Source organism: Nematostella vectensis, chromosome 12 (assembly GCF_932526225.1).
Source record: "Nematostella vectensis chromosome 12, jaNemVect1.1, whole genome shotgun sequence".
NCBI lineage: Eukaryota > Metazoa > Cnidaria > Anthozoa > Actiniaria > Edwardsiidae > Nematostella > Nematostella vectensis.
Window position 1 is genome coordinate 16,157,597 of NC_064045.1, and position 17,205 is coordinate 16,174,801.

The following is a 17,205-nucleotide window of genomic DNA, read 5'->3' on the forward strand; positions in this document are numbered from 1 at the left end:
ATAAGCACATCAAAGATGCTGAGAGTACATAAAAATGTCCCTATACCTTCTTTTTATGTCATGACACACCAAGAACAGTATAATTAAATATCGATATTTGAAAAAAAAAAAAGAAAGAAAAATAGGCTATCAGCGGGAATCGAACCCGGGTCGCTGCGTTAGTATTCAAGTGCCCGCAACGAAAGACTAACGTGGCATTGCTTAAGGGAATTGTAATGAAAATTACTTTTTATACTATTGGTATCGTAAACTATCCCAAGCAAAGTCACCATCGGACTGGAGGTTACATTCGGGAAAAGCTTCAGGGTTACATTCGGGAATTTGTTTTACGAGTGTAACCTCCAAAAGGTTACCATCGATAATTTTTTTTCCGAATGTAAATTCCAAAAAGTAACATTAGGAAAAATAAAACAGTATACTCGGAAAAAAAGGTATATCAATCTATCGAGCGCTATGCTCTATGTTAGAATCTACTTAATCAAGTTAACCAAGGAATCTAGTTAGTTCTTGTGTGCATGAAATATGTACAGGATCCTGAACAAAGCATGAGCACATCAAAGATTCTGAGAGTACATAAAAATGCCCCTATACCTTCTTTTTATGTCATGACACACCAAGAACAGTATAATTAAGTATCGATATTTAAAAAAAAAAAAATAAAGAAAAAAAATTAGGCTATCAGCGGGAATCGAACCCGGGTCGCTGCGTTAGTAGTCAAGTGCCCGCAACGAAAGACTAACGTGGCATTGCTGAAGGGAATTGTAATGAAAATTACTTTTAATACTATTGGTATCGTAAACTATCCCAAGCAAAGTCACCATCGGACTGGAGGTTACATTCGGGAAAAGCTTCAGGGTTACATTCGGAAATTTGTTTTACGAGTGTAACCTCCAAAAGGTTACCATCGATAATTTTTTTTCCGAATGTAAATTCCAAAAAGTAACATTAGGAAAGATAAAACATAATACTCGGAAAAAAAGGTATATCAATCTATCGAGCGCTATGCTCTATGTTAGAATCTACTTAATCAAGTTATCCAAGGAATCTAGTTAGTTCTTGTGTGCATAAAATATGTACAGGATCCTGAACAAAGCATGAGCACATCAAAGATGCTGAGAGTACATAAAAATGTCCCTATACCTTCTTTTTATGTCATGACACACCAAGAACAGTTTAATTAAGTATCGATATTAAAAAAAAATAAAGAAAAAAAATAGGGTATCAGCGGGAATCGAACCCGGGTAGCTGCGTTAGTAGTCAAGTGCCCGCAACGAAAGACTAACGTGGCATTGCTGAAGGGAATTGTAATGAAAATTACTTTTAATACTATTGGTATCGTAAACTATCCCAAGCAAAGTCACCATCGGACTGGAGGTTACATTCGGGAAAAGCTTCAGGGTTACATTCGGAAATTTGTTTTACGAGTGTAACCTCCAAAAGGTTACAATCGATATTTTTGTTTTCCGAATGTAAATTCCAAAAAGTAAAATTAGGAAAAATAAAACAGTATACTTGGAAAAAAAGGTATATCAATCTATCGAGCGCTATGCTCTATGTTAGAATCTACTTAATCAAGTTATCCAAGGAATCTAGTTAGTTCTTGTTTGCATAAAATATGTACAGGATCCTGAACAAAGCATGAGCACATCAAAGATGCTGAGAGTACATAAAATTGTCCCTATACCTTTTTTTTATGTCATGACACTCCAAGAACAGTATAATTAAATATCGATATTTAAAAACAAAAAAAATATAGAAAAAAAATAGGCTATCAGCGGGAATCGAACTCGGGTCGCTGCGTTAGTAGTCAAGTGCCCGCAACGAAAGACTAACGTGGCATTGCTGAAGGAAATTGTAATGAAAATTACTTTTAATACTATTGGTATCGTAAACTATCCCAAGCAAAGTCACCATCGGACTGGAGGTTACATTCGGGACAAGCTTCAGGGTTACATTCGGGAATTTGTTTTACGAGTGTAACCTCCAAAAGGTTACAATCGATATTTTTTTTTTCGAATGTAAATTCCAAAAAGTAACATTAGGAAAAATAAAACAGTATACTCGGAAAAAAGGTATATCAATCTATCGAGCGCTATGCTCTATGTTAGAATCTACTTAATCAAGTTATCCAAGGAATCTAGTTAGTTCTTGTGTGCATAAAATATGTACAGGATCGTGAACAAAGCATGAGCACATCAAAGATGTTGAGAGTACATAAAAATGTCCCTATACCTTCTTTTTATGTCATGACACACCAAGAACAGTATAATTAAGTATCGATATATAAAAAAAAATAAAGATAAAAAATAGGCTATCAGCGGGAATCGAACCCGGGTCGCTGCGTTAGTAGTCAAGTGCCCGCAACGAAAGACTAACGTGGCATTGCTGAAGGAAATTGTAATGAAAATTACTTTTAATACTATTGGTATCGTAAACTATCCCAAGCAAAGTCACCATCGGACTGGAGGTTACATTCGGGACAAGCTTCAGGGTTACATTCGGGAATTTGTTTTACGAGTGTAACCTCCAAAAGGTTACAATCGATATTTTTTTTTCCGAATGTAAATTCCAAAAAGTAACATTAGGAAAAATAAAACAGTATACTCGGAAAAAAGGTATATCATTCTATCGAGCGCTATGCTCTATGTTAGAATCTACTTAATCAAGTTATCCAAGAAATCTAGTTAGTTCTTGTGTGCATAAAATATGTACAGGATCCTGAACAAAGCATGAGCACATCAAAGATGCTGAGAGTACATAAAAATGTCCCTATACCTTCTTTTTATGTCATGACACACCAAGAACAGTATAATTAAGTATCGATATTAAAAAAAAAATAATAAAGAAAAAAAAATAGGCTATCAGAGGGAATCGAACCCGGGTCGCTGCGTTAGTAGTCAAGTGCCCGCAACGAAAGACAAACGTGGCATTGCTGAAGGGAATTGTAATGAAAATTACTTTTAATACTATTGGTATCGTAAACTATCCCAAGCAATGTCACCATCGGACTGGAGGTTACATTCGGGAAAAGCTTCCGGGTTACATTCGGGAATTTGTTTTACGAGTGTAACCTCCAAAAGGTTACAATCGATAATTTTTTTTCGAATGTAAATTCCAAAAAGTAACATTAGGAAAAATAAAACAGTATACTCGGAAAAAAGGTATATCAATCTATCGAGCGCTATGCTCTATGTTAGAATCTACTTAATCAAGTTATCCAAGAAATCTAGTTAGTTCTTGTGTGCATAAAATATGTACAGGATCCTGAACAAAGCATGAGCACATCAAAGATGCTGAGAGTACATAAAAATGTCCCTATACCTTCTTTTTATGTCATGACACACCAAGCACAGTATATATAAGTATCGATATTAAAAAAAAATAAATAAAGAAAAAAAAAATAGGCTATCAGCGGGAATGGAACCCGGGTCGCTGCGTTAGTAGTCAAGTGCCCGCAACGAAAGACAACCGTGGCATTGCTGAAGGGAATTGTAATGAAAATTACTTTTAATACTATTGGTATCGTAAACTATCCCAAGCAATGTCACCATCGGACTGGAGGTTACATTTTGGAAAAGCTTCAGGGTTACATTCGGGAATTTGTTTTACGAGTGTAACCTCCAAAAGGTTACAATCGATAATTTTTTTTCCGAATGTAAATTCCAAAAAGTAACATTAGGAAAAATAAAACAGTATACTCGGAAAAAAGGTATATCAATCTATCGAGCGCTATGCTCTATGTTAGAATCTACTTAATCAAGTTATCCAAGGAATCTAGTTAGTTCTTGTGTGCATAAAATATGTACAGGATCCTGAACAAAGCATGAGCACATCAAAGATGCTGGGAGTACATAAAAATGTCCCTATACCTTCTTTTTATGTCATGACACACCAAGAACAGTATAATTAAGTATCGATATTAAAAAAAAATAAAATAAAGAAAAAAAAAATAGGCTATCAGCGGGAATCGAACCCGGGTCGCTGCGTTAGTAGTCAAGTGCCCGCAACGAAAGACAAACGTGGCATTGCTGAAGGGAATTGTAATGAAAATTACTTTTAATACTATTGGTATAGTAAACTATCCCAAGCAAAGTCACCATCGGACTGGAGGTTACATTCGGGAAAAGCTTCAGGGTTACATTCTTGAATTTGTTTTACGAGTGTAACCTCCAAAAGGTTACAATCGATAATTTTTTTTCCGAATGTAAATTCCAAAAAGTAACATTAGGAAAAACAAAACAGTATACTCGGAAAAAAAGGTATATCAATCTATCGAGCGCTATGCTCTATGTTAGAATCTACTTAATCAAGTTATCCAAGGAATCTAGTTAGTTCTTGTGTGCATAAAATATGTACAGGATCCTGAACAAAGCATGAGCACATCAAAGATGCTGAGAGTACATAAAAATAACCCTATACCTTCTTTTTATGTCATGACACTCCAAGAACAGTATAATTAAGTATCGATATTTAAAAAAAAAAGAAAGAAAAAAAAATAGGCTAGCAACAGCAAGAACAGTATCATTAAGTATTGAGATTAAAAAAAAAAAGAAAGAAAAAAAAATAGGCTATCAGCGGGAATCGAACCCGTGTCGCTGCGTTAGTAGTCAAGTGCCCGCAACGAAAGACCAACGTGGCATTGCTGAAGGGAATTGTAATGAAAATTACTTTTAATACTATTGGTATCGTAAACTATCCCAAGCAAAGTCACCATAGGACTGGAGGTTACATTCTGGAAAAGCTTCAGGGTTACATTCGGGAATTTGTTTTACGAGTGTAACCTCCAAAAGGTTACAATCGATAATTTGTTTTCCGAATGTAAATTCCAAAAAGTAACATTAGGAAAAATAAAACAGTATACTCGGAAAAAAAGGTATATCAATCTATCGAGCGCTATGCTCTATGTTAGAATTTACTTAATCAATTTATCCAAGGAATCTAGTTAGTTCTTGTGTGCATAAAATATGTACAGGATCCTGAACAAAGCATGAGCACATCAAAGATGCTGAGAGTACATAAAAATGTCCCTATACCTTCTTTTTATGTCATGACACACCAAGAACAGTATAATTAAGTATCGATATTTAAAACAAAAAAGAAAGAAAAAAAAAGAGGCTATCAGCCGGAATCGAACTCGGGTCGCTGCGTTAGTAGTCAAGTGCCCGCAACGAAAGACTAACGTGGCATTGCTGAAGGAAACACTGGAAAAATCGTATCTTACACCATGTATGTAAATAGTCAGCATATAGACTGTAAATCTAAAACACTAGATAAATGTACTTTTACAGAGTATGTAAAATCTTTGATTAGTCTGGAAATATTTTGTAAATAGTATGTAAATTTAGTCCTGGCTAAATAATGTTTGAATCCTATCTATGTAAATATCTAGCGAATATCTCGCAAATAATATGTAAATCTTGATTGCAAAGGGCTGGAAATATCTTGTAAATCATAGAAGACGACTGGAAATATCTTGTAGATAGCGTGTAAATATTCTACCAGGGCCTGGAAATATCTTGTAAATAGTATGTAAATATTCCACGAGGGCCTGGAAATATCTTGTAAATAGTATGTAAATATTCCACGAGGGCCTGGAAATATCTTGTAAATAGTATGTAAATATTCCACGAGGGCCTAGAAATATCTTGTAAATAGTATGTAAATATTCCACCAGGGCCTGGAAATATCTTGTAAATAGTATGTAAATATTCCACCAGGGCCTGGAAATATCTTGTAAATAGTATGTAAATATTCCACGATGGCCTGGAAATATCTTGTAGATAGCGTGTAAATCTTCCACGATCACCTGGGAATATCAAGTAAATGGTATGTAAATATTGAACAAGGGCCTGGAAATATCTAGTAGGTAGTATGTAAATCTTCCAAGAGGGGCTGGAAATATCTTGTAGATTGTTTGTAAATATCCCATCTAATTCTCCCATCCCAGGCTGTAAAAACATTAGAAATTGTGCGGATCTTCAATATTTTACAGAAAAAATATTGTGATATACTGTAGGCTTAAAATTAAAAAACATATAAATTTCATAATTTCAAGTTACAATAATCTTGAAGTACTGTTGACATATAGCAATATAAAATATGCATGGTAGATCACACTATTTTCATAATTTAATATGCAATGTAAAATATAGCTCCATTAATAATTTTTTTCATAATTTCAACAATTTAAAAATATATCTAAAAATATTTAATTTTGAAAAATTGTCATATAATTAAAAAATATGTATATAAATTTCATAAATTCAAGTTACAATAATCTTGAAGTACTGTTGACATATAGCAATTATATGCTTAGTAGATCACACTATTTTCATAATTTCATATGTAATGTAAAATATAGCTCCATTAAATAATTCAAAATATAATTTTTTTTCATCATTTCAACAATTTTAAAATATATCTAAAAAATATTTAAATTTGAAAAAATTGTTCATATAATATTGTTTCGCCAAAAAAAGCCATAAATTGTAATGTATTAAACTTTCCCATCTTTCCTACAACTCCTGTGCAGCAACACAAGGAAAATTATAGTACATCAAGCACATCTAGTCGTCCTTAGTTGTTCTTCTTAGATTTGAAAATGCAATGGGCCTTTCTTGATCCACTCTTACAACCTTCTTTGAATTGAACACTTCCTTCCCAATCATCTGCAATGCTGTAATTTTCTCTGTATTTTTGGGAGCAGCTATTTTCAGTTTAGAAAGATGTCTCTTAAGCACAGCCATCTGGGCATCTTCCTTTCGCTTTAAGCCAATATAAAACAGTCCGACCAGCATTGCCTTGTCTTTTGGAATCTGGAAGAGAATGCATGAATAAGTAATCAGAAAAAATTGATGGTTATTTTTAAACTTTATAATACAACCTGCTTATTATCTGGCATCTCTGCTGCAGCTAGTTTGCTATATAATTCTTTTAACCAACTTGTTTTGAGGTACTGTACATTATGTATTTTTAAAACATTTTATATAATGATCTTTATAAATAAAATGAAAAAGGCCTGTCAGCGGTCATTAACCCGAAATTTCTGAGGTTCCATCTATGATAGAAAATCTTGCAAGTGGACAGTGGCATCTACATCGACCATGTAGCTAGTGATGGCACTAACTTACATTGATCATGTAGTTAGTGGTATATATGCGAGCAAATTTTCATTGATATTTTCCATTGACAAAGTTTCATTGTTCAGATATCTACGCGAACAATGTTCCTACTTTTGTCAAATTTTCATTGCCAAATAAAAACAAACATGCTAGCTTTTAGTCAATGAACATTGCAAATTAAAAATTGGTGTTTTTTGGCACAATTAAATGTCCATTAAATGTTCATTGTGACAAATTTGCTTGTGCAGTTGGTCTTTGAGGAGTTAAATGAATGTATTAGATTTGAGCATTGGATCAACTTACAAATCCAAGGTTGATCAATGTATTGTTGTTGGCTTGTCTATTGTTTGCCACTCTCATTTCATACTCAGACACTTCCTGAAATAAAATAAACAGAATTGACTTTGGCCCTAAAAAGTTCAAGTGATTCTAGCATATTTCTGTGTCTACCTCTAAATCCTCTTCCTCTTCAGTTTCTTCTTCCTGGTCTTTAGCCTATGTGAAACAAAATATGTAGACATAAACATAAAAAAATATAAAAAAGTCGGGAAGTTATTCACCCTCCTTGCAGCTGAGGTTTGGTAAAGTTCCTATGGATTTTACCTAAAAAAACTACAAAGCAGTCTTTGATATTATCAAATATAAAAAATATAGTAGTGGCAAAAATAATAGTGTTAAATGAAATTGCAACAAGAAGTTTTAATTTGGTAAAATGTTTTAGTTTGGCACATGAGTGCACGAATCATAATAGGTATTTTCAATTCTTACCGAATCAAAACAAAAAGACAAAATTAATTTTCTTATTTCACAGAGCGTAGCTCCAAGGTTACCTGGCCTATGGTCTTTAAATAGTTGTGATCATAGACCAGAAGAATGAATACAGTGCACCAAAAACTGACTCTGAAGAAGTCTTATTAAAGTCTTGCCCTGAAAAAGTCTTAAGAAGAAAAGAGTGAAATATTTATTGATTCTTCTGGTCTTCAATCTTTACCAAATATACTTACAGTACCGCTCTCGAACATGTGGACATATGTTCGCGAAATTGTTCGCGAAATTCGGGAACACCGTTCGCGAAATTCGCGAACAACGTTCGCGAAATTCGCGAACACTGTTCGCGAAATTCGCGAACAACGTTCGCGAACAGCTGATGTTCGCGAACACAATGTTCGCGAACAGACCGGGACAAACCGTTTGACAAACGGGAACTCGTACCTCGTAACCGAAAACTTACAGTACTTATACTCACTTAAAATACATACAGGAGTTCTGCAAGCGATTCAAATAAATTGTTCGTGTAAAAGTCAGCTGAGAGCTATGGTTATCGTTAAAATCAGAAACAACAAATTCAGTTATAGTCTGATATGCCTTCAGTTCAATTATCCGTAGACGATCAAGACAAGACACTTTCAAGTTTGAGAAATAAAGACGATAAAGATGGCGGATGAAAGCCAAAGCATGCGAAGGATTCGATCGTGGATTTACGAGGGCAGACACAGGCAAAAAAGTTAGTTTATTCTCAAAAGCTTGCCTCGAAGAGGGAAGGAATGTCGATCGCTTGATATGCTTCGGAGATTGTCGAATGTGACAACTGCTAGCGAATACTTTTGAACAGCGGGAAGCCATTTATTTAACAAATACTTGTATTACACACGGGATAATTAATTTGGGGAAGGAATGCCGATCGCTTGATATTCTTCGATGATTTTCGAATGTGTGAAAACTGCTAGCGAAGAATTTTGAAATTCTATTTGACAAATACTTTTAATAAACACGGGAGAAGGAATGCCGATCGCTTGATATCCTTCGAAGATTTTCGAATGTGTGAAAACTGCTAGCGAAGAATTTTGAAATTCTATTTGACAAATACTTGTAATAAACACAGGAGAAGGAATGCCGATCGCTTGATATCCTTCGAAGATTTTCGAATGTGTGAAAACTGCTAGCGAAGAATTTTAAACATCGGAAAGCCATCTCTTTAGTTTGAGGAGGGAATGCCGATCGCTTGATATTATTCGAAGATTTTCGATTGTGTGAAAACTGCTAGCCAATCCTTTTGAACACTGGGAAGCCATTTATTTGACAAAAACTTGTATTAGACACGGGAGAATTTGTTTGGGGAAGTAATGCCGATCGCTTGATATTCTTCGATGATTTTCGAATGTGCGAAAACTGCTAGCAAAGAACTTTGAACCACGGGAATCCATTTATTTGACAAAGCAAAGACTTGTACTAAACACGGGAGAAGGGATGCCGATCGCTTGATATTCTTCGAAGATTTTCGAATGTGCGAAAACTGCTAGCGAAGAATTTTGAACCACGGGAATCCATTTATTTGACAAAGCAAAGACTTGTATTAGACACGGGAGAATTTGTTTGGGGAAGTAATGCCGCTCGCTTGATATTCTTCGAAGATTTTCGAATGTGTGAAAACTGCTAGCGAAGAATTTTGAAATTCTATTTGACAAATACTTGTAATAAACACGGGAGAAGGAATGCCGATCGCTTGATATCCTTCGAAGATTTTCGAATGTGTGAAAACTGCTAGCGAAGAATTTTGAAGTTCTATTTGACAAATACTTGTAATAAACACGGGAGAAGGGATGCCAATCGCTTGATATCCTTCGAAGATTTTCGAATGTGTGAAAACTGCTAGCGAAGAATTTTGAAATTCTATTTGACAAATACTTGTAATAAACACGGGAGAAGGAATGCCGATCGCTTGATATTCTACAAAACCCGAAAAGAAGACATTTATAGTAGAGCATGTTGTCGCTGACTCATGTATTCGAACACAAACGACTACTACTCACAGTTTTCACACATTCGAAAATCTTCGAAGAATATCAAGCGATCGGCATTCCTTCCTCAAACTAATTCTCCCGTGTCTAATACAAGTTTTTGTCAAATAAATGGCTTCCCAGTGTTTAAAAGGATTGGCTAGCAGTTTTCACACAATCGAAAATCTTCGAATAATATCAAGCGATCGGCATTCCCTCCTCAAACTAATTCTCCCGTGTTTAGTACAAGTCTTTGCTTTGTCAAATAATGGCTTCCCGCTGTTCAAAAGTCTTCGCTAGCAGTTTTCACACATTCGAAAATCTTCGAAGAATATCAAGCGATCGGCATTCCTTTCTCAAACTAATTCTCATGTGTTTATTACATGTCTTTGTCAAATAAATGGCTTCCCGCTGTTATTAAGTCTTCGCTAGCAGTTTTCACACATTTCGAAAATCTTCGGATAATATCAAGCGATCGATCGGCGTTCCTTCCTCAAACTAATTATCCTGTGTTTATTGCATGTCTTTGTCAAATAATGGCTTCCCGCTGTTATTAAGTCTACGCTAGCAGTTTTCACACATTTCGAAAATCTTCGAAGAAAATCAAGCGATCGGCATTCCCTCCTCAAACTAATTCTCCCGTGTTTAGTACAAGTCTTTGCTTTGTCAAATAATGGCTTCCCGCTTTTCAAAGTATTCGCTAGCAGTTAACACACATTCGACAATCTTCGAAGAATATCAAGAGATCGGCATTCCCTCCTCAAACTAATTCTCATGTGTTTATTACATGTCTATGTCAAATAAATGGCTTCCCGCTGTTATTAAGTCTTCGCTAGCAGTTTTCACACATTTCGAAAATCTTCGAATAATATCAAGCGATCGATCGGCGTTCCTTCCTCAAACTAATTCTCCTGTGTTTATTGCATGTCTTTGTCAAATAATGGCTTCCCGCTGTTATTAAGTCTACGCTAGCAGTTTTCGGACACATTTCGAAAATCTTCGAAGAAAATCAAGAGATCGGCATTCCCTCCTCAAACTAATTCTCCCGTGTTTAGTACAAGTCTTTGCTTTGTCAAATAAATGGCTTCCCGCTTTTCAAAGTATTAGCTAGCAGTTAACACACATTCGACAATCTTTGAAGAATATCAAGCGATCGGCATTCCCTCCTCAAACTAATTCTCCCGTGTTTAGTACAAGTCTTTGCTTTGTCAAATAAATGGCTTCCCGCTGTTTAAAAGTATTCGCTAGCAGTTAACACACATTCGAAAATCTTCAAGGAATATCAAGCGATCGGCATTCATTCCAAAACTTATATTCTGTCTAATACAAGTCTTTGTCAAATAAATGGCTTTTCGCTGTTCCAGCTGTTATTAAGCCCTGGATCACACGTTACCGTTCGTCAAACCGTTTATTTTGCATCTGTTCGCGAACAGCGTGTTCGCGAACAGTCTATATGTTCGCGAATTTCGCGAACGTTGTTCGCGAAAGTTTCGCGAACAGTGTCCCTATGTTCGTGAGCGGTACTGTATTACTACACACTTTTATTACCTTAGCCACCTCCAACTTTTCATTTTCTGGTCCTTCACTTGTTTTTGCATGCTTTTAAAATGGAAAGAAAATGGGCTGATAAGTTCCAAATACCATCTACAATTGTTACCCTTTGCAATCAAGACTTAAAGGATGTCCATCAGCCTCTCCTTTGCATATTATTGTGTTAAAAAATACATGGTCTATTTGCAAGTTAACCTCACAATAACCATGCACAATTTAAGTATGATACTTTATCAACAATGTTTAATCGAAAGGACCTATGCAGTTACATGCTTGAGTTTGCAGATGGAAATGGATGCTTTGAGTGACTTGTTATTGAATTACTGAACACAATTTGAATCATACAATAGAAAAGAAGAATGGTATTGGATCTATACCTTTCTCGCTTTCACACCTTCACCTTCCTTGTTGCTCTTCTGAAAAAATCAGTTAAGAAAATCTGAGGTCCAATTACCAGGTGTTTGTAATATCTCCTGCCAATGTCAGGCTAATACGAAGCAAATTGTATTGGCTTTCTGATCCAGGTTAATGTGAAATTAGTGAGGTAAAGAAGGGTTTGTGTGCCATACATTAAATTTCAGTTGGAAATAGGTGCTACCATATAATATGTACACATTAGTAAGAAAAGAGTAGGAAGCAAATATTGAAAGATTACTTACATTAGAGCGTCAGGCTAATACGAAGCAAATTGTATTGGCTTTCTGATCCAGGTTAATGTGAAATTAGTGAGGTAAAGAAGGGTTTGTGTGCCATACATTAAATTTCAGTTGGAAATAGGTGCTACCATATATATGTACACATTAGTAAGAAAAGAGTAGGAAGCAAATATTGAAAGATTACTTACATTAGAGCGACGTTTCAATGGTGCCCTTGATGTGTCCTTTTAAAGATAAAATATTATAGAGTTAATAAGAATTTCTGAACTCACACATTGTATTTTGTATTCCGAAACAGTGTAACAAACTACTTACATGATTGCTGAGAGTGCTTTCAGTTGATATATATATATATATATATATATATATATATATATATATATATATATATATATGAAATTCCTAATATATCCCTTAAGTGACTTCGAGGAAACAGTTTATCAACACTTACGTCATTGACAGAAGATCCCTCTTCATCTGAATCAGCCTTTTCCTAGAAGAGTAAAATACCTCTTTTAGATGTAACTGTACAATTTAGAATATGTCTTTTAGTTAAGAATGGCTTGATAATCATATAAGAGTTCTGTTCTTTCTAGAAGGGGTAATACCTTAATAAGAAAACAATGCAACATTTTTTTTCAATAGAAAAGGGTTGGTTAGAGTTTACCTTTCTAAGGGTTGTGGAAACGTTGCTGGAATATCTTTTTATTCAAAGGTAGTAATTTTATAAAGGAAAATTGTTAGAAGGAAAGTATATTTTGATAGTGTGCAAATCTGACTTATGTGACGCTGTTGTTTTGTTGTTGTTTTGAATGCTTAGAACCCCAAACAATTTACAAAAGTACAACTTACCCAGCATTGTTTGATACCCTAGAAATATAAAAGATTCTATTGTAGGATTGATTAAATTTCCTCTTGATTCAAAGGGGTTTCAATTCATATGCCCAGGGTTTCATAGCCTAAAAACCCATGTGTCACGCAAGTCAGATTGGAGGGCTTAGGCTCGTAGCAGCCAACATCAGTTGTTAAGTAAATGCAAACATTATTCTTCAAAAATATATAACTTACATTAGTAGCTTTACTTGAATTGTACTTCTTCTAAAAAAAAAGAAAACAATTAAAAAAATACTTCAACACTCCTCACATATATCCTCAATGTGTGATAAATCCTTAATTTCTACCCAACAAACCCAAAATATATGCAATTTAAACAAACAGCAAATGCTGTATACATCATCTACAGTATATACCCCTTTTTAACTAAGGTTGCACACTGTTTTATCTTATACACATTATCACAGTGTAAACATGAAATTGGTATGTAAGGACAGAAATTAAAACCATGTTCTTCTTTTCACAAACCTCATATGAAGAGGGCTTCCTCATATGAGCAAGCTTGGCAGCAATGAATTTCGATGCTGTCTTCTCATTAAGTTCTACAATCCCGTGGCCTGGCACCTCAAAGCGCCCATACAAGGCGGATATTTGTGGATTTGTGATAATACTCTCGGCTAAGCCACGGTTTTGGAGGGCCTGAGTGTTATCAGTGCCATGGTTTTTTCTCATGGCCCAGCTTCCTTCCCACTGCAGAGGCAAAATAAATATCTTTTTTTTGTAAAGTACATCTGGGTCAGTTTCACATAACATGTGCTTACTTTGAATGTTTTTTTAAACATATTTAATATTTGAATTCATGTTCAAACAATAAAATAAATTGATCACACTAGGCAGTAGCCTTAATTCAGTATTAGAGAAAAATTGAAATAACAGAATTCAAGATGTAGAGTTCAAAGGTGGAAAGGTCAGTATCCTGAAAGAGAGACACATAGGTGACAGTTATTGTGACCATTCTAGACCACACAGGTGTCGAATTGAATTTCTAATCACTTCATTAGTCATCCTGGAACAATAATAATCCACCCAAATTATCACACAACTTTCGTCTGAAGAAAACTCCTCGATTGTTGATTGTTTATGGTCTTTAATCACAAACGATGATACGATTCTACAATACAAATCGATATACAAACGTATGAATACCTAATACAAACAATTGGCTAATCATCTAAGGTAACAAACTTACGAATAAGAGTCAGTGTGTCTCTGTATCTCGGAGCATAACGAATGACCGTGATCCAAGATGGCCGACCGGGGAGACCTGTCAGCGGTCTTCTTGAGCCATCGGATCGGTCAGAGGTAGTCCCTTCATCCCCCCCAGTCCGAGGACCAATGTCACAATGATGGTGGGGCATAGGGGTGAGGACTCATTCGGTCCATGTCCCTGTCTCAGGTTCAAACTGTTTGGGTCGTCGTATGGTGCGACGGGGGCGTGCCGCTGCGTTGGGTGGGGATGGTAGAGTCATCGCTTCAGGTGTTGAGGGTCCTTGCTTCTCTTCAGCAGCGTCAGGTTCTTCAGGCGATACTTGTAGTGCTAGGGCGGCTGTGGCGAGGTCAGGGGTGGGAACACCTGGTGTGGTGGCTGGTGTCGCCGTCCTATTAGTATGGTGACATGTTTGAGAGGGCGGGGATGGGGCGTCTGGAGCCATTGATGGCGTCTTTGCTGGGGCCCCTGACGGCGCCTGTGGTATGGTTGGTAAGGCTGGTGTGTACGCACGTAGGAAGCGGCGGTTTCGTAGTGTTACGCGTCCGGAGCCATCTCCACTGGAAATATTAATGTTTACAAGTGTAGACAGGCGCTTGTTAAATTCATTCCAATTGGAATTTGCTAATTGCGCTTCAAGTGACTTTTTGCTCAACTTGATGAGCTCAGTCTTCTTTAGTATCTTGTTTGCTTTTGTTGTGGAGTCCAGTGATGTCTTGAGTTCTTTGCCTAAAAAAAACCAGAAATATTTCCATTTAGATTTGCTTTTAAAGGCTTGCATTTAAATACTGCAATAAAAGGAAAAATATAAAATGTAGTACAGTATATGTAGCTAAATTACATGTTTCTATACATGTAAGAGAATGTGGACTACAAGCTAGCCACAAATGTTTATATTTACCTTTATCCAAACTTTCAATCGCCTTTTGTAATTTAATTGCTACACACATAGGCAGCCCAGTTTTTTTGAAATCATCCTTTCCCAGCTCACAAATCAGCTTCAGGTCAGAAACAGTTGTGAACTGCAAGAGAACATGCATTTACATACAATAAGGAACAATTAGAAGTTGTACTTTTAGAGAGATTTGCCAATTCATAAATTGTAACCAATCGATAGAGGTACCACTATTTTGTAAATCTGTAACACCCTAAATCGTATAATATTTAAAAGGAAATTGCATAATCAAGGCTGGAGGCTGAAAGTCAAATCTAATTGTGTCTGCAAAGTAGAGGGGGGGGGGGTGATAGAATTGGCACTGCATTGCTCTAAATATAAAAGGCTTGGCACTGAAGGCTTAAACACAAGGTTCTGCTATAACGAATTTGCAATTATAATCAGAACACTGACATGCTAGCAGTCACAAAGTCTCCTGTAAAAATGCTTATCTCTGAGCCTCAGTTGGTTTGAATAAAACTATTTTTACACAGATAAAAAGACATTTGTGTTAGTAGATTGATAAATTAATGATTTTGCTGTCCACTCTGTCCACGTTTTCGGTGCAAAATTTAAATTTTGCGTTATCCATAATCTAGCGCATCTGCATAAATTATTCTAGCGCTGTGACGAAAATGCTCATATTTTAGAGTGCACACAGCTTGGTATGACATGATAAATAGAAACATTTTAGGAATGCTATTTAATTTGGTTTAGAATATAACATTTGAATTTTGTGCTCAGAGCAATTGTTCTTTCACGTTGACTCATTGACGGCTGATTGATAACTGATTGTTCTTGGGCCAGGGGTGGGAGAAGCTTTCCCATTTATAGTGGAAACTCATGTTTAAACTGATATTCTCCAAAACTTTTGACTCACCTTTTCCCTCTCAACCAGTTCAGTAATATGGTCTTCAAGACCATGTATTTTTAAGAATTCTTTGGCACTCAAATCACAAGAGACCTACAGTAGAAAGAACAACAATGTAAGTTTAGTATAGTAGTTTTATACACTAATGACGAAATAAAAATATTGATCAGAATATTGTAAATTTGTGCGTTGTAGTACTCAAAACAAGTGCTTATATTTGAAGTAAAAAAAATACAGTTAAAGCTCTAGTAAGCGACAACTGGGAACCAAATACGAACAATACTGTGTGTTGGTTGTTTATGAGATTATTTTGAATGGGATCTGAGAGCTATTGTGATATTTGTTGGTGGTTTGAGAGAACGATTAACTTAGAATTATAGTTTGCGTGTCTATTCAATCAGTAATTCGTGATTGTGGTTGTTATTGTGGTAGTTATTTCAACGTGATTCAAGCAGATTGGATTCGCCACTGAAACGAATGCATCATGAGTACTCTAGTTTTGGTGCGCAAAGAGAAAAAACATAAAAGCATCGAATGTTTGGAGAATACAGCGCTTGAAAGCTTAATACGGTATATGGTCTGTGTATTATGACCTTACCTTTGAACTCGAAGACATGGTTTACGAAGGTAGTGTTGAGATAAGATAAAAAAATAGAGCATCCACCGTAACAACGCGCCTGTAGAGCTTGAACGTTGAAAAGAAGAGGAAATTGGCGGGAAGAAATCTGAGATCCACGCATGTGCAGTACGTGGCTAGCTTACCGCAAACATTGCGGGCTCGATATTTACATCGCACACAGGAAAGAAGCTAAAACTGGAACACGTGTGTTCACTAAATCTCTCTGTACTTGGCGCTTCTTACGTGTTGGAGAATATCCTAAGGGATCTTTACGCGATAGACGCGTGGAATTAAGATAGGCTTTCACGACAAAATAATGTTCGAGTTGCTTCTTTTTACTCATGGATAAAATTGAAAAAGGTGAGCTCTCTCATGTGTACCTCTTCCCCGGTGTTTTGAATCTAAATATCTCGTCATTTCGAAAAATATAGTTTTCCCTGTATTATTATTTACTCTAGAAATTCTATTTCGATGTTTGTTTTGCAGGATGGATTTAATTTTACAATGACTCAATCAGGTTGAGTTTGCTAATGAAATGGATATCACATCTGCATAGCCTTGGCTCTTGTGGTTTC

At 35.8% G+C, this 17,205-nt stretch overlaps 1 protein-coding gene across 5 annotated transcripts; it reads right to left on the reverse strand.

Annotated features, from left to right (window-relative positions):
• Nucleotides 1–6,530: 6,530 nt before the first annotated feature.
• Nucleotides 6,531–13,690, reverse strand: LOC125557468. 5 transcript variants are annotated; one of them, XM_048720110.1, is made up of 9 exons: nucleotides 13,468–13,690; nucleotides 13,174–13,200; nucleotides 12,557–12,598; nucleotides 12,294–12,329; nucleotides 11,827–11,865; nucleotides 11,447–11,497; nucleotides 7,572–7,616; nucleotides 7,425–7,499; nucleotides 6,531–6,815 (listed from the first exon to the last, which is right to left on the reverse strand). In XM_048720110.1, the coding sequence occupies exons 1-9, from the start codon at nucleotides 13,669–13,671 to the stop codon at nucleotides 6,567–6,569; spliced, it is 768 nt and encodes a 255-aa protein (XP_048576067.1). In that variant the 5' UTR covers nucleotides 13,672–13,690; the 3' UTR covers nucleotides 6,531–6,566. The 5 variants fall into 5 exon arrangements, with proteins under 5 accessions (XP_048576067.1, XP_048576068.1, XP_048576066.1 ...); XM_048720111.1 differs by having other exon boundaries at nucleotides 11,827–11,862; nucleotides 13,174–13,203; XM_048720109.1 differs by having other exon boundaries at nucleotides 13,174–13,203.
• Between the last annotated feature and the right edge of the window lie 3,515 nt (nucleotides 13,691–17,205).

Coding starts and splice junctions, on each gene's coding strand:
- LOC125557468 (XM_048720109.1), bottom strand. CDS start 13,671: ATGAGAAAAAACCATGGCACTGATAACACTCAGGCCCTCCAAAACCGT. Junction 13,204..13,467: donor GGAAGCCCTCTTCATATGAG/GTTTGTGAAAAG, acceptor CTTTTTTTTTAG/AAGAAGTACAATTCAAGTAA. Junction 12,599..13,173: donor ATTCAAGTAAAGCTACTAAT/GTAAGTTATATA, acceptor TTACTCTTCTAG/GAAAAGGCTGATTCAGATGA.